Here is a 22,258-nt window from a genome sequence, read left to right as displayed (position 1 = left end):
TGATAAATAGCAGGACTAAAACAATGAGTTCAATTTGGATTTGCCGATCAGAAATACAGTCTGAATAGATAAAAATAGCATGAAGAAAGCACACACTTAAAAAAAAAAAAAAATCACTGATATAAATAGCCTTGCGTTGCTCGAGTTAGATGGCTGGTAGCTCTAATGTATTCGAGCCTCGACTATATTCCATTGTGGAATACTATAACTGTTTGATAGGGACCTTTTCACCAAAGCTAGTATATTGTACTTGGTGATTAAAAAAAAACCAAAACTCAATCAGTGCTTTGCTATTTTCTGAGGACTTCAAACTGGCCTTTCATTGTGGTGTTGGTCACCATCATCCCTCTCTCTCTCGCTCTCTCTCTCTCTCTCTCTCTCCTGTAATTATGTGTCTGGTCAAATCTGTTTCCGCTCATCCCCTCTGGTCTGTGCTAAATGAGTAAACACACACACACACACACACACACACACACACACACGCACACGCACACGCACACGCACACGCACACCTGTTTTCTGTCAGTGCCTGGTTATCTCTGATTGCCTGCCTGTTTCTGACAGAATATTTAATGCACCGTCGATTCTTCTGACAGAGTTGAAGCTAAACCTTCCAACTTCACAAGATTGTGAGGTCTGATCATTGGTTTTGATTGGACCACTGGCCTGCTTAAAGAAATGTGTCCCAGTCTACTTCAGACTTGACTTGAGCCGTTTCCTCGTCCTGCCGCCTCATGGGCTCACTGATGTTCAATCTGAACAAGCTGCAATTTCTTCTCATGGTCAAACTCAAACGGCCTTTTGGAAAAGTCTTTGAGGAGCTTTTGGTGTTTAACCTGTATGGAAAGTCGGTCAGAGGTACCTGGTTGTTTGCTAGTTTGTGTTGTCTTTCTCATTCCGGGTTGATTGTGTTTACTTTTTGTGTATATTCATTTCTGTGTTCATTTTCTACTTTGATGACAACTCCCTGACAGTAACGGCATCAAAAACACAAATGGATTCCTCAGCATGCACACAGTGAGTGCAACAATTCTGGCCTTTTTTTTTTCCCAGTTTGAAAAGCAGCTGTTTTGTTCTTTGATATAAAAGCAAATCCTGTCTTGTCAGTGTGTGGGTGGGTGCTGTTAAATATAAGCCCATCCAATCTCTGTGGATCAAGGAAAAAAAAACAACTCCCTTCCCTCCTCTGAAAAACCTCTGTCCCAATAACCCCGCTGACCTTGGGACAGCGCTAATCCTTTGTAATGTATGTGGTAGTGTCTTATCAAGTGTGTATGTGTGTGTGTGCGCAGGCATGTGCACACACATATTGTTGCCATGGAGATATACGGGCCCCAGCAGACTGCCTGCTCTGTTCAATCATCCTCCGCCCTCCTAAAGACGAAACATGTCCTTCCATAGTTGCATTCGGCTGGAAACCTGCCGGAGAGTCAGAGAGCCTCGACAGGCAGTGAGTCAATGTGTCAGACGCTGCACTTAACAACCACACACACACACTCAGCTCCGTGTGTGTGTGTGTGTGTGTGTAATGAGTCTGGGCCAGTGAACACAGGTTCTTTTGTTTTACAGGAGTAACTTCTGCTCTGTTCCTCCCATCCTCTTCCTTCAACATCACAGCCTTCGCTCCTTTTTTTTTTTCTTCTTAAACTGACCTCCCCCTTAGACAAATAATTAGGAAAAGGGGAGGCTCTGCTGCCTGCTTCCTTTGACTCCATTTCTTATTCTGCTGACCTTTCAGAGCAGAAAAGCGGTAACTGGTGGCACCCGTCTTCATTCTTTGTGACCGCTGACTAAATTTTCCTCAAAAAAAAACATGAAATTATCAGCGATAGAAGGTAATTTCAACCACATTTGAAACAGAGAGCAATTAATTATAATCACTGATTTAGTGAATGCAGTTTATCTATTCAGTCAATTCTTTTCATTCAATAAATTACCCTTATTGACATGATTCTTGCCGACTCGCGACAATCAAATTTGTCCATTTCTACTTTAGATCATTGAAGCAATTTGGGTCAGCATTCAGCATTAATGTGTGATATTTCTCATTTGAGCCCTGTATTGTAACGGTTGTATTGTCGTTGTTGTATTCGTGTTGAAGAAAAACATGGAGGCGTTAACTAAAACCTGCAATATGATAAATAATCCCATGCAATTGACTTTCGTGACAAGATTCCCCTCTGAGAGGATGAATCCACTTTGCATCAAAAGAGCATTCCAACTATCTAACTTCACACTAATAGGAAAGTTCGCCAACTGCTGGATGATCAGCCTCCCAACACCACAGTAGAAATGTTTTAATCTTAAACAGCTGAATCCCTGTCTTTATATCTTCAGTTTTAGATGGCTTTGTGTTTCTCAGAATGTTTTGCCAAAAAGACACGCCTAAAAATCTAACTTCTTCAAACAATTCCCCTCTGATTCCAGTAATTTCACTTTCAGTTTACAAAATTACCTCTGAAAACAAAACATATTGTTCACTTCAAAATCCAGAATTTGTAGTCAAAAACAGCCAAAGGCCTCTGAAGTATTTATTGTCTATCTATAAGAGGTAAAAAAGCCAGCATTGTACATGTGATATCTGCACTAACGTTACAGCATGTAGGACTTAAAAGCTTCCTATGCATTAGCATCAGGATGCTAAACGTGCAACAGGACACTCTGGGTCTGCAAATTAAATAACTTGCTCCCATAAATCTTTTCCGCGCTGCTTTACTCTGGGATTCCCGCAGTCCCACAGATATCGTCAGCTTACATGCTTCCGACCATACATCAAGAGGCGAGCCAGCAGGGTTCAAAAGGTCGCGGTGGTAAAACTTAAGAGAAAAAAAATGAAACACAAAGAGGACTGCAGGGGGAATTCGGGATAATCTTTCAACGCTGGGCTTCCCCTGCCCTGCCTAATACATCCCACTTCTGGACGGAGAGGGATGCGAGAATGTTTTATGGTTTCTCTCTTTAGTATTCTGTAATTCTCGTCTCGTCCTTCCCCCTCCTCAGTCTCCGTCACATGAACGCTTGGCAGCGGGGACGATTCGTCGAGAACGCATTAAAGCCACCCACGTGGACAAGTGAGCGTACAGTCGCATATATGTTGCTGAGGAGTTAAAGGTTGGTGGGGGGGGGGGGTTACCTTGTCCCTGGCTTCACTCAGCTGGTCCTCCAGTTCAGAGAAGCTGAAGCCAGCCACGGTGATGAAGTCTCCAATCACGGCCACAAACTTATCCCCACGTTCTCTCGTCCTGCTCTGCTGGTAGTGCAGCTCCTGGAGGAGGATGAGGAAGAGGAAGGGGGGGTGTAAAAACAGGCCTTTTTCAGACTAAAGCGTGGTCAGCGTGTCACATTCAGTGCGGATTTGCACTTAAGCACTTGTTCTGGAGCAAAACGTGACCGGGCGCCGCTCCATGTCACAGAGCGTGGAGCATGAGCAAGCGTTTAAATGCTTCGCCCGGCTCGCCGCGACCCCGCGCCTGCTCGGAAACGTAATTACAGACGGGAGAAGAACCGACGCCAGCGCGTGACAACTCACCGCCTCCAGAGCCTTCAGGCCACTTTTGATATTGTGCACTTCTTTTTCCAGCTCGGACAAACTAAAGAAAGAGAAAGAGAGCGAGAGAGCGAGAGAGCGAGAGAGAGAGAGAGAGAGAGAGATAAATTTACTTTATGAGGATGTACGTTCGTGCAAGTTTTAGGATTATAGGATTTTTCATTGTGTTTTACTTAAATTCTGAAATAAAGTTGTTATCGATCAGTTATTAATCTTTATGTGCAAAACAGTGGAACAGCCGGTAACATTTACATTTATAATATGAATAAAGATAAAACTTTTTCATTCTGTGGTTCTTTGTGACGCTTTATTCATAAAGCCAAATGTTGGCTGTCTTAGTTTGTTTCTACTTTTTAAATAAAGTATTTTAATATCATTATTATTTAGAGCAATCAGGCGAAAAATCATTAGATTGCTTGTACACTAATATGCAGTGTCCCATCCAAACAAACAAAGAGTTTTATTTCTATGACATTATGTATGTTCCTTAATTCAGTAATGTGGACCAATATTTTGCATGTTTACCGTTTTCATTTAGGTATAAACACAAATATTTACAGTAAGTGCCTGTGTGTATACTGTTATTGTCTCCTTTGTTTTTTGGTTTACAACAACACATAAAAAAATAAGAAATGAAATAATAATAATAATTAATAATAACGTATACATTGCAACCTGAAATTGTGCATGCATATGTTTTCTCATGCTCTGAAAAGCACAAAGTGACAGTTTCCTGTTTGAATGGTACATAATGTATAGATATTGACTGATCAAGTGTCCTTCCTGCTCAATATGTTCCACTGAGTTATGTAAGTGTCTTTGACCCAAACATAGCTGCTGTAGCTGCAGTTAAGCCTGGGAAACCTGCTCTTCTCCCTCCACACAGTGGTTCGGTCTGCACTCACTTGACTTTGGCTGCCTCCGGCACGCTGCCGAGGTCCTGCTGGATGTGCAGCGCGTCGGGGTAGTTCTTCTCGAAGATCATGATCAAGTAGTGCAACATGGTGATGTTCCTGTAAAAATCACGACAAGACACAGGACGTTAACCACTTCAGGCCATGGGAACTTTCTTTTTAAAATGCATATGAATACGCAATGATTCGGCCTTTACATGTGCCTGCTAAATATTTTATTCATATTGTTTTGGTTGTGCACTTTTAAGTTTATTCCTCAACAACAACACAGTTGTCATACAGTATTCTGAATAAAAATGAGGCTTAAAACATGAAATTTGAGTTCAAAACTTTAGAAAATGTCTTTTTAAGGCCACTTTTCTTTGTATTTAGTATTTTCTTCAACTTGTTTCTACGTTAGAAGTATTGGAATATCACTTGAAGCCCACACATGTAGGATATCAGAAAACATGACGTGCATCGGTGCGACATATCCGCAGTCCCCTCCTGTGGCCCACCTGTCTATGCTGGACTTGGTGTCGGCGATCTTGTTGAGGCTGGACACCTTGAATCCGAAGGCGTTGCCTCTCTGGCCTTTGTTCATGAAGTTTCCGAAGGCCAGCACCACCTCCAGGACCTGAGTCAGACGCTTGCTCCGCACCACCTCTTTAGAGGCGTTCAGAATGGCTGAAAACAGAGACGGAGCAGAGGATGCAGCTGCAGAGATCATATAAAGTGGGTGACTGATGTGCGAGTGCATGCACTTTCCACCTTTTTTTTTTCTTATTTAAATTTATTACATAACGATCTGGCCTCTCGCTATCCCCTTCCATTCTGTTTCCGAACTCAGACGCTGTCGATTCACATGAGATGAAACCTCAGCCGTCCAAAGGCATCTCATCCTTTCCTTTGAATATTTTATTTCACATCCTTCAACGATGGGCGATCAATATTCCCCCACAACAACCGGGCAGCTATTTGAGGAAAGCCATCAAGTGTTTCCATCCATCCATAATAACCCGGCAGGGGGAGGGGGAATATTCCAAACAGGGGCCCCCCCTCCGTCTCGTTTCCCTCCTGAGAACAGCCTCGTCTGGCAGCGTGCAGGTGGTTCCTCCTCTCCTCCCCTCTCCTCTCCCCTCCCCGAAGGAAAACCTCAGCGTGAATGTGAAAATCATTACGTGAATCCATGGTGTTATTGTTACTTTCTGCAGCGATGCAGCATGGGAGTCGTTCTTCTGGCTGCTCGCTGCACTGTCTCTCTGAGAAGTGCTCTCATTGAACGCGCTGGGTGGTCCGGGGGGGGGGGGGGGGGGATACAGTATGATCCAGAGTATATGACGAGGTAACATGAATAATAAAAGGGGGGAACTTCATCGCCAGCATGAAGGAGCGGTGCGGTTTTGGGAGTGTTGTGACGGAGCGATTGTGAAGGTTTGATTCGAGACTCGGGAGGATTACGCTTCCACGTCACGAATCAGGAGACAACATTTTGGACGGCGACGTGCTCATCCGAGCAAAGAGAAGCATTCAGGGCCAGAGGAGAAACATCTTTCAGTCCGCTCTGGCGCAAACCGATGCTGTGACGGCTCAGTCGTGACACACCCAGCGAGGAAGACTTTGAAGTGAAGCCGACACGCTCCCAGCTTTTCCAAAACAGCCTCCCCCGGTAACCCGATGCGCTCGGAAAAGCTGATGGTCGCACAAAACAAAGATGCGTTTGTGAACACGCGGCCGGGTTGAAGTGAATTAAGCCGACGACATTTTGAGCGCGTGACGTGGGGAAGAACGCTGCGGAGCGTAGCTGCAATACGAAAGCGGTTATGACCTCGGCCAAATTTAATCTTCCGCTCCATTTGTGTGTGAAAACCAGTCCAAAGCGCGCCACTTTGGGACAGGCTGGATCACATAAGCCGGGATAATATCTACTCATACGTGTGGCTTTGAAGGAGGAGCCGCTGCTGCTGTTGTGCAATTGTTATTATTGTCAACAAATTCCATGAAAAACCAAAAACCAGCCCTTCTTTTCGCCACCCTGCCTGCAGCCCCATGACATTTATCTCTCTAAGAAGAACCAAGTCTGCTGTGTGTGTGTGTGTGTGTGTGTGTGTGTGTGTGTGTGTGTGTGTGTGTGTGTGTGTGTGTGTGTGTGTGTGTGTGTGTGTGTGTGTGTGTGTGTGTGTGTGTGTGTGTGTGTGTGTGTGTGTGTGTGTGTGTGTACATGTTCAGGAAAAACTGGAACGTGGTCTAAAATCTAAATGCAACATGCAAAGATGGATGAATCATTTAAACCTTTTCGCTGAATAAAACAGTGCAAAGAAAATACAAGAGACGAGCACTATGGGAAGTCGATATAGTTTTAAAAGTCAAATATTTTGCCATTATGGGCAAGTCTTACTTATTTTTTGAATGGTTTTATAATACTACTGGAATCATTTCAGCTGGACTGTGTCACTATGGAGCAATGATGGTGGAATAAAATCCTCAGAATTCACTTAGTTTTTTTTCCTCACTATTTCCACTACAGAACAGTCTGTTTTTAATGTTTTGTCTCAGCACTTGTAATTTGACATCAGTCTCATGCTGATGTCACCACGAAGGTGACAGGAAGCTTCTGTAACAACACTGAGACACACAGCAAAATCTTTCATTTATGAGAAATTTGATCCGTCTGTTTCTGAACACAGGCAGTGATTCTCCCAATTTTTTAATGATGTCCTGTGTGAGTGCTTGTAATTTGGCCCCAGCCTCATTCTGTGGAGTCACATCCTAAACAGATGTAAGGACAGCCTGAATATAGCTGGTTCAAACTGAACATTCACATGAACATGACAGATGCACATTTAAGACGTTGCATACAGTCCACATGAATACCTGCGAATATTGTTAAAGAATATTTCAACACGTATTATTTACTTAAGTCTGTGATAACCTTCAGTTAGTCTCTAAAAATACAATAAATGCTATTTATAAAAATATAAATAATAAAATATTGGTAGAAATGTAAGAAAGGAAGTCTCGGAATAGGTTAAAATATAAAAAATTATGTGCCATTTAATTGTAATTAACTCAAAACAATTTGTTTGAAACAAACAAGGAAACACAGGAAGCGACCATATATGGCAACTTGCTCTATAAAGGGTTAATGGCATCTAACACAACAAGTCTTCTCTAATGAGGACGATCATCTCAGTGACCACTGAGGAGCAGTCCCTATGGATTCAATTATCTCTTAAATGTTGGAAAACTGACTTTGTAAACAAGTGCACTTTTTCCGTGTCTCCGTCGCCGACGTGCTCGTCCTTACCTTCAACTTTGGGCTTGGTTTCAGCTAATCGCTCGGCAAACTTCTTCTTGAAGAACAGAGCCTGCAGCCTATGCTGGTAGTGGTCGATTCTGAAGAGGACGAAAAAAGAAAAGGAGATAGATTTGTCTTCTGGTGAGAAGAAGTGACCAAACGTTTCATCTGCCCTTCATCTTCCAACGAGTTCTCATTAACTTGGACTGACGACAAATGGGTTTGTTTAACTCAGCCCAAAGAAGGAACATTAAATCATCAGAGTAAAGCAACTAACTCGATCCCAGATGTATTCCTCTGGCCTGAAGGAGATGCAGTGAAAGGGAAAGAAAGTAGACGGGCTAATAGTTCACCAAAGGAAATGAAAAGGCCTAATTATCTTACACAAACAGTGCAAAATTTGAAAAAGGATGGGAAATAAAGAAAATTAAAAAAAAAAAAATGAGGCACTGATTTGAAAATGTCTCCACTGGCTGATGTGATTGCAGTCCTAGAAGAGCAATCTCCACTCCTGTCTCCTTCAAACTGATGAATCACTGTGGAGTACGAGGCTTGTTCTTGATGTGGCTTTCTCCACGCCGCTTCAAAAAAAACATTTCGTCTGTTTCGGTCGACTGGCTGATCATCCAATTTTAATCAAAATGTGCATGTATTACCTCTGTTTGTGAGACATATTTATCATACAGCTTCAAAGCAAAAGGAAAAAGAAAATAAGAAGATCTGAGGGGAAAAACGGTGTCCAAAAAACTATTTTGTGCAAAAAAAATGGTCAAACTAAAACCAGTTGCAGGGTCTGTAGCAAGCTTTTATATTTACTATGGAGCCATACAGACTTTAATGATGCCAATTTATGATTGGAGAAACACGAGGGAGTGTCGACTCTGTTCACCTGCTCATTTCGAAGAGGAAGCGGTCGGCCCGGGCCATCCTCTCCAGCTCGTGCTTGTGCTCCTCCAACAGGTCGATGTCACTCTTCTCTGGTACAAACTTCAGCAGCTGCAAAGACGACGACGACCCCGGACGTTAAAGGTTTCGCGTCACAGAAAAGCAGATCTTTGTGCAACGCGGACACATTGCACCGTTCAACCCGAGGGGAAATGGAGGAAGCACATTTCTCTTCTGAAGACGAGCCGTTTGGAGTTCGGTGGCTCTGCGGTCATTACTGCACAAACTTTTCCAACAGAACTAACACAGCAGTTTTGTTCATATTCAAGTCAGTCTCTTCCATGTGTTTTCTAGCACTTGTGATTTGACACCAGCATCATATTGCCTGCTGATGCTGAGCTGATGAATAATGAAAAAATACAAGATCAGCTCATCCAACATCGCACACACACACACACACACACACACACACACACACACACACACACACACACACACACACACACACTACCTGCTCCAACATATCTTTGGCCAGCTCCTCCCTCTCGTCCATCTCCAGGATGGCCCGCTTGATTTCTTCATTGCTCATTTTCAACCTGCGAGGGGAAAAGAGAACGGTGAGATCACATTGCGAGCGCGGCCATCTGCTTGCATCCCGTCCCTGTTACGTGGTTAGGATCAATAATGTGAATTCAAGGCCTTATTGACCAACTGCTGACCCCGTTCGGGACACGCGTACCCTCGGGGACACTTCCTATTGACGTGCCGCCGTTCTGTCAGGCAAACATAAAGGACTCAGGAAGCCTGTGTATTGACGTGAATGGGGGAGGGGGGGTAATTCACATTCATAATCAGAGAGGGGGTCGGGACCCCTGCTGTCAGGAGACACACACAAATGGAAACTACATTGTTGAGTGGATCTTAAAGCGTGACAATGGATTGTGGTGGAGATGCAGCGAGACGTACGGCGGAAACAATCCGACATCTTTTCGAGCATGAACAGTATTTCATGTCAGTGATTCTCAAGTGGCGGCCCACGGCCCAAACACAGGTCATTTTTTTGTTTTTTTAGGGTTGTTTTTTTTTGCACTGATAGAAATAAATGTTGTGTCATATATTCGCTCTAGAGGCCTTGTAATGCGAGTTGACAGTCACCGTTTAACACCGTAGAACAGAATCAAGACTTCCATTGAAACACAGTGACCAGAGAGCAAAATCACATTTCAACCTCCAGCATCAGAGTAGAGATGGAATTTTTTACGTCAGATTTGTGCATGTACACACGGCTAAAGTTAACAAAAGGGAAGAGGTTTAGCTTTTATTTACTTGAGAAAAACTTTTGGTTTATCGTTAAACTCATTTTTTGTTAACATATTGTAATATTCTGTTGGACTATCTCGGGTTCATGGCAGCTTTATTTCATAATAATTATCATGTGAATGATGTCAGTGCAAAAGTGAAATTCAATTAAACGAAACATGCAAAACTAGAAGTGAAACAAAACCTCAAACAAAACAAGCTCGACATACTCACATACTGCTTTCTTGTTAAAATCGAAACAAACTGAATATTTTTTCACGTCTATAATTTATACTTTTTCTTCTCGTTGCCAACTTTCCCCAAAAACGTGTTAATTTCAGGGAATATTAAAATACAAACTCAATTTCTTTTTTGTCCATTAAAATCAGAATGACATTTTTTTTTTTTTTTAAAAAGACAGACCCTAAACATTTCATCATTTTTAACTCTTTGAAGTCAGTGAACATCGTCACTCTGCTTCTTGTCTAAATTTATAAAGCAGCCGATTCAATCTTGTTCCCTCACTGCTGCTCAAACACAGATATTTCTTCACACTGGCAGATGTCCTAATGTGTCCATTAAAAACTCATCTGTGGCGTGTGAGATGTCGGAGGCGCTCGCCAACCCCAAGTAAAGAGCTCTGACCTCTGACCTCACAGCAGAGGTGATTCCTGCCGGATAATAACGCGCCGTCATGAGTTTGAATTTAGTCCAGACGTCTTACTTGGAGAGCAGGATGACGCAGTTCTGCGCACGTCTGCCGTCAATGACCGACAGTTCCTTGACCTTCCGCGTGCTGACGTAGATGTCGTCCATGGAGCCCGTCTCTTTCTGCACACAGAGAAACAAAACGATTAGGAGTCAGGTCCGGGGCGGAGCTTAGAGCAGGGGCGGGGCCACCAAACCTGGAATGACTGAGGAGTCTTGGAAAATGCAATTTGGATAAAATTTGTTCCCCTATAAGACTCAAACACTTTTAATTTGACAAAGCACCAAGGAATAAAAGTGTTTGTTCGGTGAAACTGCATAAAACGCTTGCAGCTAAAAAAGATTCTTTCTCTAAATGCATTATGGGTAAAATAGTGGACGATGACTTAAAATAATTGAAAATATTCACAATGAAGTATTGAAGCTACTTTGTGAGCTCATAAAGATTTGTTGGTTAGGTTTAAAAAAAAAAAAAAAAAAAAGCATTCTGGGTAAAATACCTGACACCTTTCATTCTGTATGTGACTCAAACAGTAATAAAATGTATAAAACACTTTTTGCCTTTTCCGTGCTAATTAAGTGGTAAAAGTCTTTCTTTAAGCCCCAATTGGCCAAAACCGGTCAAGTTCCCTCACAACTATTAAGAGTCATGCATTGATTGGCAGCGATCTGAAGTCAAACTGAGTAAAAACATACGACACGAAAAACTGTGGAAAAATGTCACAGGAGCTAATCCACAGCAGCTTGTGGGAGAGCAGCTTCTCTCTTTATGAGCCACCGCTGCAAATACAACGCAGACAGACCACAAACCTCCAGGAACAGGAAACACGGCTGAGAAACTCCATTCAAGACAGCCTGATATTTTTGCACGCTTCACACCCGCGGCAGCATTAAAATGCAAAAACGGGGGGAAAGAATAAATGTTTGAGAGAAGTGGTCGAGGCCCGCTCTGGATGATGTGTGTGAAGCAGATGCTGCTTATAAAGAAAGTGTCGTTTTTCCGAGTGGGTTAACGGGACAACTCCCATTGGCGGGAAGCGGCCGAGGCTCAGCCAGCGAGGGCTCGTTCCCTCGGTGCAACACAAAGCCAGCCCCTTTACCCTCCGACAGCCACTGAATATTCTGTACATGCTAAAAAAAAGAAAAAAGTCATGGTTTCATGGTGAAGATTAATGCGGTGTTTAGAAATGTTTGACTAATTCACGACGCTTTCAATTGAAAACGGAAATGGCTCAGACTCCGTCTCCATGGAAACGAGGGTAAAAAAAACTAAATTTTCCAAAAACGGTCCGACTCAGTCTCCATGGAAATGGGGAAAATAAAACTTTTTGAAAACTCTTGAATCCTTCTCCATAGCAACGGGGGGGGGGGGGGGGGGGGGGGGGAAACAAATTTTTTTGAAAACGCTCCAACTTAGAGCGTTTTCAAAAAGTTGTGTTTTTCCCTGTTTTCTTGGAGACTGACTGCATCGATGGAAAGATGGGAGTAAAAAAAATAAAAACTTGCCGAAAACGACCCGACTCCGCCTACATAACAACGGGGAAAACATAACACTTTGAACATGCTGTCAACTCAAAAATTTTCTGAAAATAAAACACAAAAGTTTTTACTTGAAAGCTGTGTAAACGGGACCTTAGTTTGGAGGAAAAATAAAAAAAAACCTGAAACAGCGTACCACGAAAACACAATCATCCGAGTTCAGTTGAAACGTATTAAAAGTTCAGCTGTTGGCAAATCTAACTTCATATGGGATCAACAGCACCAAAGACATAATAATGGAATCCCTCGGTTCTACTCTGAACGGTGGAGTCTGAGTGCTGCAGTGCAGAGGAGGAGACGACAGAGCTTTCTTTAACTCACCTGTTTGAAGGATTGGTTAGTGAGCAGGTCCTGCGCAGGCAGTCGGAGAGTGCAGAGAGAGACACAAAAAAAATTGAAAACACATGCAAAGATTAGCATTTCAAGCAGAAAATAAAAGTGGTGGCTAGAGCAAAGAACTACAACTATGCACACTACAAGCCGAAGCTGAGAAGCCCTCAGTGAGAAAAACAATAATCATCAACTGTCTTTGGGGGGGTCTATGAAATCTATACAAAAGGTGAACAAAAAAAAACAACATTTAAACTCTCTTCTAGCTTGGTTTGTGTTTCTCATGTATTCTTTTGATTGCATCTACATCTGTCTTGACATGGAAAAATAAAACCATGAAAAATGACTGTGGTAACTAATCCTACGGAGGGCGAATGTAAGCAAAAGAAAGACCAGCGACAGGCTTACAAAAAAAAAAAAAAAAAAAGCAATTATGCCCCATGTGTAAACACAGAATTGACCGGTTTGGATTTAATCTGGCCAAAAACGAGACGGGGCTGTCAAAGCCAGGGGCCGGCTCACGTCTTTGCGTGGCCGTATCCGCCGAGGATCTGCGTTCGACCGCTGCGCCGCGCCAATAAAAACCTGCCCCGTATAAATAAACACTCACGGTAGATCACTGTCGGCAACAACCTAACGTGACCCATTTCTCTTTAATAAAAGTTTGCGAGGAGACGTTGAGCTCGGAGCTGTCAGAAAGCTTTTAAACAAGGCTGTAAAACACATTATAAAGAAACCCAACAGGAGCGATGCATTAAAATGGATTATATATTGCTTTTCAGCGGAGCCCGACTGAATACTAATAAAGGCATTCCACCTAAATCCATTTAAAAACTGTGAATTGAATTTAATGTTATCCCATGACAACTGAAGTGCAATTAAGTTTGTGGGACGGAGGGAAGTAATTGCTACGTGCTGCATGGTGATACCACAAACACACACAAGCTTCCATTATCCCATTAAGTTTGTCTTCGGTTCAGTCTTTTAGCATGCTAGCTTCGGTAAAAGCCCTTTACTGTATCGTCGAAGGTTTTCCGCCATAAAGATTCTAGTGCCCCTAGATCTTTAGCGCTCGTGTCACATCACACACACACACATTCACCAATACACTCAAGATTCAGGCCCACGATTCTACACGTACGCGAGCCAAAACAAACACACGTGCACTCGGTCGTGGGCGCTCAAGTGTATCTCCAGTCGCTTGACAAAAAAAAAGAAATAAAAAATCCGAACCTGCTGTCTCTGATAGGCCGAGAACATCTTCTCGATATCCTTGAGGTCCAGAATCTTGAAGGCTCGCAGGTCGTCGATCTCGTTCCAGATGGTTCCGTTGATCATGTGCTGAAACCAAATCAAGAGGCACGCCAGTGATCAACATCGAAACGCCGATTGTCGGTGGAAGGTACCACCGTGGCCGCGTCTCCAAACTTAAAACTGGAATCAGCTGGGAACAGATGTTTTGAGTTTGTCTTTTCCGATGGAGCTCGACTGAAAGAACCCCCCCCCCCCCGGGGTCTATTTTAACCACCCAAGTGCAACAAAGTGCAGAGCGGCGGGAAGACCTCGGGCGCACTTGCTATTTCAGTTCATGGAAGTTCAGTAAGTGCAAGAGCAGGCTGAACCTGAATGCACAGCGGCTATAAAAAGTCTTCACCTCCTTGGATCTTTTTCACTTTTATTGCACTTATAAATCATTAATGAGGCAGTTTTGGCTTCTGTGATGAGATATCTACAAAAAAAAAAAAAAAAGCTTTACTGGTAGAGTAGATTGATTAGATCACAGGGATTGGGAAAGAACAGTTTTGTTCACGTAAAGCCACATATTTTTATTTGAGCAAAAGTCTGGGCTTGTGCTTAAAACAGCATAATGGAGCCCAAACTGAAGGATTCAGTCATTGTCTAAGTGAGAATAAAATCCCTACATAGTTGTTTTATCAGGAAATAAAAGGGGAAAAAAGCAAAAACCACAAGAAAGAGTAAGAAGAAATAACTGCTTTAAAAACTGAAACTGCTAAAAACATTTTTTTTTTAAAAAAGTAGTTAAAAACCAAAATAGTTAAAAAGGTAAATAAAAACCTGAATAAAACAGCAAAAAAATTTGGGGGGAAATGCCCGAAACAGAGGGAGCATAAACAGTGCACATTGCTAAAAATGTTCATACAGATAAAAGATCTAAAACGTCGAGAAAAAAAAGTGAAAAGGAAATGGAGCAGAAATGGTTGAAACTGATCAAATCCTTGTTTAATGGTCAAAGATCTTTGATTTGTTTTCATCACTCTAATTAATGTAATTCTACTGATGACCTTTATAGTTTCAAAGGTTCTAACATTCTCACCTCCTGTCGAATATGTTTGGCTGTAACCTGCACTTCCACTCACCTCTCCCAGTTTGGCCCAGTTGAAGGACTTCAGAGGGTGCGAGGGCTGCGGGATGGACTTGGAGCGCATGCTGCCCATCGAGTTGAACGAGGATGGGATGGGAGGGGGCGGGGCTCCGAACATGGGAGGGGCCCCAGGTGGGGGAGGCGGTGCCCCAGGCGGCGGAGGCGGTGGCGGAGGGGGCGGGCAGCTGAAGGGGAGAGGGGGCGGGGGCGGGGGGAAGCCGCCCGTCATCGGCGGTGGAGGCGGAGCCGCCGGGCCGCCGGGCGGGGGAGGGGGAGGCGGGAAGGACACGGTTCCCCCCTGCTGAAAAACGAGGAGATAAAAGGTTAGCAGGTTTACGTTTGACTCCACTAGACGATCTTTTCATTACTCAAAGTGCCCCGAAAAATCCATATGTAGTTCTCACTACAGGATTTATGTAGCTGCCCCTTTAAGAACCCCCACCCATAAAGTCAACTATTGAATGATTGCTTCCCAGCAGTTTTCCCTCAACATCTCATGTGCTTGTAATTTGACACCAGGCTCATATTGCTGTGCTTATCCTATTATACTGACCAAATACGAAGATAAGAAGTTAAGTTTGATTTAGGGGAGAAGAATAAAGTCAATAACTGCAATGAGTAATTTTGGTGCCGACAAAGGCAAACTCTTCTACCATTCCTTTGTTTATAATCCCAACACTGCCCCCCATGGTTACTCCTGGTACTGCTCCATTGGTCTGTAGATGTAAGCTTCCACGAGATAGAAATGAAATTAGGACAAAATGAACGCCGAGTACAGTTGAAGCCCGATTTCCATCCAAGTCCCCATTAACACAACGGTTTTCAAGTGAGAACAGTAAAATTTTGTTGCGTTTTGATGTTTGTTTACACGACGATGGTGCTCGGAGCCACCGGAAAATGCTACTTTTTGACTCGCGATTGTTAATGTCTGATAGCGTATTTTTCTCTATGGTCGTGTGTGTGTGTGTGTGTGTGTGTGTGTGTGTGTGTGTGTGTGTGTGGTTTCACTACAAAAACAAACAAAAGCACCCACTAGTGGTCCAACATGAAAACTACATCGTGTTTCTGCTGTTTCCGTGTAAACGGACATCTTCAGAAATTAAGAGCTTTGTCCTTTCTCTCGGTCATAGACGGCTGTACTAACACACTAAGAAAACTGACAAAATTAACAATATTGGTGACATTTTCCTGGATGGTTCATCTTGATGATTTCTTTTTTCTTTTTTTAGTAAACTGCACAATATATCTAAGATTAATTTCCCAGTCCTATGATGACTAACATGTGAAAAAGCAGCACTGCTCACAGCTATGTCAGTGATGCGTGTGGACAGGTCCAACACTTGTTCCCTGGCCGAGCGCAGCTCCACGCCCTCGCGCTGCAGCTTGTCCTTCATCTTGTTCAGAGTCTTCATCATGTCCTCCTTCTCCTGGGTCTTGGTATCACACTCCCGCTCTTTCCTCTCCAGCTTGGCAAGCAGCTCTCCGTGATCTGCGCCAAGGAGGGGAGATTGAATTTATCAACCCCGGAGAGCCAATCGGTGTGATCGTCCGAGGACAAACAAGCCTTACCTTTTCTAAACTTCTCTGCCTGGTCGCGCCACTGTTTCACCTCGTTTTCATTGACCAACCTGTGAAGAATAAATCACACATGAACAAACAAAAACAGGCAAACCGAGCAAAGCCTAGAAGGGAATTGCATCTGGGGGTTAATTGCAGTCGAATCAAGTCGACTCATTACCAGCACCGAGGGTTGATACAGTTTTTTTTACAGCATTAGTACAATAAAAACTTCAAGCTGAAATCAGTTCCACATTAAGGGGTTAATGAGGGTGTTCAAATGTAAAGATGTTGTCATGTACTGTAGTTGGGGAAGGTGGTGTAACACGTCACAAGTGATCTGCTTGGCAGTAAATCTGTTATGGTTAAAGAAAGAACTCAATAAGTAATGATGAGAATGTATGGGTTTTTACTATGAGATTCGAAGCGCTTTACATTGCATCATTCATGTCAATGCAAAGTCTCATTCGAATCTGGACTCATCATGGTAAAGATGAAACATCACATCGTTCCTTTTAAAAGGATGCTTGTGACCTGTTACACCACTAAGGGAGAGAAAAAAGCTCCGTCAGTAAAAACATAAGAGGCACAAATAAAAAGATATTATTGTTTTGGGGGTTTTTTTTCTTTAAATATTATTCAGGTGAAGAAATCTTTGAAAATGAAACCTTGAGCTTCGGTGGTAGCTTTGACTAAGGGCGAGAGAATAGGGGGGAAAACATTCAGTGTTTGCAGGAAATACATGAAAACATCAATTTACAACATTAGGGCAGTAATAGATTGTTTTGTGAACAGAACCTGGTGAACATTATAAACTCAGTACTTATAAGCGACAGAACCAGATCGCAAAAATCCCCCCCCCCCCAAAAAAAATTACTTATATTGTTGGGCAGTCAAAAAATTTCCTCTGTAATGCTGCGTGAAAATTACATTTGCGTGAAAGTGTTAATTTAGGGGCCCGGCACACGTGTGAGCAGTCAGAGCCGCCATCACTGTGACTTTGTCTGCCAGTTGTTTTAACGTGCCCTTCGCCTATTAACACAACAGCGCGTCCGAGCCGTTCGTTTTCAATCGTTAGCCGCCGGGCACGCCGCCAAGACGGTGAGGAGAGCCCAGTTTATATAACGCCTTTTCTTTTTTTCCCCTCCAGGTGCAATTTACTTTAAAGAGAGTTTATGGAAAACTCAACAAGACTACGTTGTAAAGTTTCGACCGCTGTGATGGATCGTCAATGGGTTGTAATGAACGTCTCGGTTGGGTACTGGAAAGAATTACATTCCCGGGCACGCTGATTGCAGAAACAATGGCGGACAAATGAAGGAACGGAGCAGGAGTGAGCGCGGGGCCAAGGTTTACCACGCTACATGCTTTATGGCGCTTTCATCACTCCAGCTAAACACATTCATCACTGATGGTAGGTTTGAAAGTTGAGCAGACTGGAGGAGGAGAAGAAATGTAGGGAACTCGAGTCAAATGGTGGAAGGAGCACGACCCGAATGTGTTCAAACGCATCTTTTAACACTCCTAACACACAGCCTGCAGACTTTGGCTTCTGAGCCCAGATTAGTTTGAAAATCCTGACCATGAAAACCCGCAAATGTCAGCGATCACTTAAAAGCGGGGTCTCTACGAGTGACAGTTTAGGCTGCGGCCATGACAGCATATACAAAAACCTCTTCTTCTAAGCCCCAGTGCTCGTTTTTCACTCATAAACTGATTACTCCTCCCGACTGCCTGCTCCGCCAAGCCAAGCGCCCGCTTGGCCGCACCTAAACATGGCTGACTGGACCGACCGCCCCCCCCCCTTAACACGATTAGAGAGATTTCCTTTTGATCACTGGCTTCCGCTTTCATGCCGATTCGCATTCACAGCGAGGCTTCCTTCGAACGGACCCCCCGCTGCTACCGTCACATCACCTCAGCTTCCTGTGCAATCGCATTCCCCCCGTTCCCGACCAGAGGACCGCAGCATCAACGTGAAAACAAAAAGGAAGCTCGTTCGGGGCGGCAGCTGAACTGTACACACCTGTGCATGCCGGGTTTTCGTCTTTCGCCTCCGTTAAAGGCTTCAAAACAAACAACTCATGAATCTCATATCGGCCTTTGATCGGAGCTGGAAGTGATGCGTTAACAACACGATTCTTCCAGAATAGAGCGAAATGTTGAAAATATTGAAAGCTGGGGAGTTTCTTAAAGTTTCATTCTGCACTTTACAATTATTTATTTTATTAAAAATGGGTTTTCATGTCAGTTATGTAACTGTAGATAAGTGCTCATGAACAGGACAGTCTTTAAAAGTGCAATGACATAGTACGTTATGTATCGGCATCAGTGAACTTGGAATGAAACCTGTGCTTGATTGTATTTGTAAGCATCTTAAAGAAACAAGGCCACACAAGATCGAGGTGTGCCAAAGCGCTGCAAGTGGTAATTGTGCATACGAGTCCTGATACGCATGCACAAATCTGAACGCGCGTGGAAAAGTGAGTAAATGCAGCCTTAATTGTAAAAAAAACAAAAAACACATGCATTGATAAACGTGTGCAAAAATATTTCTACATGGGGCTGCATGCACATTTGCAAAAGTGTGAACTGCTCAACAAATGCATTCACTCGTCTATAAATGTGCACACAGACGTGCAAATTTGTGTTTATGGATGTTTACATATAACTGTGTACGTAAAACATGCAGTACCCCCCATCGCCCCAGATACACATATCAGAAATATATCCGAAAAACGTCGCTTACATGCGGATGATGCTCTTCACGCTGAAGTTGTCCAGAGGGGCGATGTCGGGGTCGTCCCCTTTGTCGTCCTGTAGGACTATCTGCTGGAGGATCCTGTCTAAGAGCTGCCAGTGCTGCAGGTTGCCGCCTCCACGCTTATCTGGTCACAGGTTAGGCAGAAACGTTAGCGAATGGCTTAAGTGTTCCTCCTGTCATGCAGATTTCATTCATTTCGATTGACGTGGTGAAGTTTAGTTTGCTCACAGGGCATTTGCAGGCAGTGTTGGAGGATGGAGATGAGGTGCGGGTAGGAATCTGTATGGCTCAGTTTCTTCTTGAGCAGCTCGAACATTGCACCGGCACTCTTTGTATCTATATGGACCTGTTTGGGGGAAGAAAAAATAAATAAATCACTCTGCATCACCTTAACTATTAAAGATCTATTCTGTTTGCACTTTGACGAGGCATCATAGTCTCACACATTCGTATAAGAACGACATATAGCACAGCACTCACCAGATCAAATCGCTTCGCCAGCTCAGAGTCGTCCTCATTCCGCACCATTTCAAAGAAATCCAAATGTCTAAACAGAGAGAAATGATGAAGCTTGAGTGTTATTTCTAACATCTGTAATAATTCCCTATGAGGAGAAGTCGCATTCATTTCATGTCCTCAGGCTCAAAAGGTGGTTGAAGCCAATTGTCGTTCATTATGCTCCATATATGCAACTTGAACAGACGCCTGTTTAAACAGCTGAGATCTGATTTGCACAACCCCCAAATAAAGCAGCACAAGGATGTTATATACTTACTAATCAAAAAGAGCTGTATGTGATCTTTTTGATGACTAAATATAAACTATCCAGTGTATTTCCAGTGCATTTTTACAACATGATTTACAGTGAAAATCTGGTTAAATTCAAATATGTTTCCATCAAACGTGCAAATAATAAAGATCAATTCTTGTATTTAGGATTTTAATTTACATGGGGGGAAAAAATGAGCATATTGTCAATATATAGCATCGAACGCTTACCTGTCCAGAGTGGCGTTTTCGTGTTCCCGGAGTTTGTCGATGACCGGCTGAATGCCCAACATCAGGAACTCGTACCTTAAGTGGAGGCGAAACTCCAGGTTGTCCTGCATGAGGTGAAAAGACGAATCAGGATGTAATAATGGAGAATTAGATACCTCAAAAAACCGGACACCCAGTATATATGTGTGTGGTTTCACATCAAACAACATTTTAAGGGTTATAATGTCGCTATTTTACTGGTTCTGCACACTCTAGATGAAATTATGCTGAATGTGGCCTTTGAACTAAAATCTGTTTGATACTCTTGGTTGAGCATCTCCACTGGATGTTATTTAAAAAAAAAAAAAATTTCATTTTTCTATTGGTTCACAATTGTGCTTAAACATATAAGATGTAGTATGATACCGGTATCCCCTTTCACATAAAAATAAAATGGTACTATTAATCATCACATTAGCCCAAATGTCACATGCTGGGCGATCACTCAAGCACTGAAACTTTTTTTTTTTTTTTTTTAAGCACAGTTTTGTTTACAGTGTCTCAGAATGATGTGCTGACCTCTCCCGCTCCGGCATTGAGCACTGCGTTGATGAAAGACATGATGGCGGTCTTGAGGTTGACTTCATCTCTGTAGCGGCCCGTACTTCTGTCCAGCTCATTCAGCAGCGTCTGGATATTCGGGACAAACGGGAAGGTTTAGGCAGCACTTCTGCGAGAGTCCTAAACTACAACATAGCACTTCATTCGTCAGGCAGCGATCGTTTGTCAACGGTGAGTTGTTTTTAACACAGTGTTCTTCTCATGCCCCCCGCCCCCACCCCACCCCCCGGCTCCTTCGTCGCCTCTCAAACTGACCCCTGACATACTCCAGCAACTTAATCATAACTCAAACCAACATTAAAAAGCCCCTCCGAATCACTCAGCTCCCGTGGTGTTCACCGAGCCCGAGGTGGCGTGATTTACCACAAACCACCCCCCCAGACCCCCCCCACCGGGGTGGACGTGTGAGATGTGGCCTGTTGACTCAGTCCTGCTAGTCGCTAAAACACCACAAATACCGTGACCTCCATTACTCTCCATGTCCTCACCTGCCTTTAATACAACCGGTGTGTTGACCTAACCCGAGGCCAACCGTCTGAGCTTCTCCAGCGCGAGTCTCCAACTTATCAAAATGACCACAGCTTGATTTATCTAAGTATTACTCTGAAATATTATGCCTGCGCCTTTCCTTAATCTCTGTCTGGCCCCACGTCTCGAGCAAAAGCTCTTTCAATATATGTGCCCGTATGTTCTGCCTGATGTAATCCACAGTTGAAGGAGCTTTCTCTGTGCGTCCTGTACCTGGAAGCGAGTCCTCTCAGCAGCGTATTTCTGGTAGTGCGCCATGGCCTGCAGCACCTTCTTGTGTCCGTCGGGTACCAGACACACGGCGCCGAGGATCTCCAGCACGGCCACCTTGGTCTTGACGTTCTCCGTCCGCAGGCTCTGCGAGATGGTGTTGATGCTCTGCGGGTGGGCGAGGACGTGCGCCCGGCCCTGCGAGTTGTTCATCAGGGCCTTGATGCAGCCGATGACGGAGGTGTGGACACGGCTCTCCGACGTCTCGTAGTCCATGCTGCGCAGGAAGTTGAGGAGGCAGGTGAGGCCGTCCAGCTCGATGAAGCGCGTGACGAATCTGGAGGAGGTCGAGACGGAGAAAGTACAGATTCAGGGGAAAAAAAAAATAGAACTTGTTCTAACAGGGTATTCCTCCAACAGCAATGACTGATGGTATGGTGGGTCCATCCATCTTTTTTCTTGTTCAGTCCTTAAGGCTTCTTCCAGCTCATCCTGTAGGACCCTGAGTCCAGGTGTCGGCAACCTGTGACTCTTTAGTTCCTCTATTTGGCTCTGTAAAGCTTTCTGAACATTTTATGTAAAACAATTTTCATCCTAATACTATCTTTTTATTGTATTTGCATACCTGGATTATTTTCAAAAAGACTCTCGTGGCTTTAGTGGTTAAAAAATGGTTAAAAAGCCAAACTGAATAAAGTGTTAGGAGTATAGGCAAAAA

The 22,258-nt window shown here is 43.5% G+C and overlaps 1 protein-coding gene across 2 annotated transcripts in view; it reads right to left on the bottom strand.

Moving 5' to 3' along the window:
* The window catches only part of daam2 (dishevelled associated activator of morphogenesis 2), a 103,757-nt gene that overhangs the window by 3,690 nt on the left and 77,809 nt on the right, over positions 1–22,258 (bottom strand). Inside the window, exons 6-25 of one of the 2 annotated variants that reach the window (XM_080479509.1) lie at positions 21,544–21,877; positions 20,761–20,871; positions 20,203–20,306; positions 19,684–19,750; positions 19,432–19,549; positions 19,189–19,327; positions 17,108–17,131; positions 16,452–16,510; positions 16,187–16,371; positions 14,878–15,183; positions 13,733–13,840; positions 12,491–12,520; positions 10,647–10,753; positions 9,135–9,219; positions 8,628–8,734; positions 7,748–7,836; positions 4,959–5,127; positions 4,453–4,560; positions 3,530–3,590; positions 3,134–3,265 (exon numbers count right to left, since the gene is read on the bottom strand). In XM_080479509.1, the coding sequence (XP_080335635.1) occupies positions 3,134–3,265; positions 3,530–3,590; positions 4,453–4,560; positions 4,959–5,127; positions 7,748–7,836; positions 8,628–8,734; positions 9,135–9,219; positions 10,647–10,753; positions 12,491–12,520; positions 13,733–13,840; positions 14,878–15,183; positions 16,187–16,371; positions 16,452–16,510; positions 17,108–17,131; positions 19,189–19,327; positions 19,432–19,549; positions 19,684–19,750; positions 20,203–20,306; positions 20,761–20,871; positions 21,544–21,877 (2,443 nt within the window). The remainder of the gene's footprint in view (positions 1–3,133; positions 3,266–3,529; positions 3,591–4,452; positions 4,561–4,958; positions 5,128–7,747; positions 7,837–8,627; positions 8,735–9,134; positions 9,220–10,646; positions 10,754–12,490; positions 12,521–13,732; positions 13,841–14,877; positions 15,184–16,186; positions 16,372–16,451; positions 16,511–17,107; positions 17,132–19,188; positions 19,328–19,431; positions 19,550–19,683; positions 19,751–20,202; positions 20,307–20,760; positions 20,872–21,543; positions 21,878–22,258) is intronic. The other variant, XM_080479510.1, reaches the window with a different exon arrangement.

This window comes from Lipophrys pholis (assembly GCF_963383615.2).
Source record: "Lipophrys pholis genome assembly, chromosome: 14".
In the NCBI taxonomy this organism is placed as follows: domain Eukaryota; kingdom Metazoa; phylum Chordata; class Actinopteri; order Blenniiformes; family Blenniidae; genus Lipophrys; species Lipophrys pholis.
The sequence above is the reverse complement of the archived record's forward strand: the minus strand, read 5'-3'. Positions and strand labels throughout refer to the sequence as shown.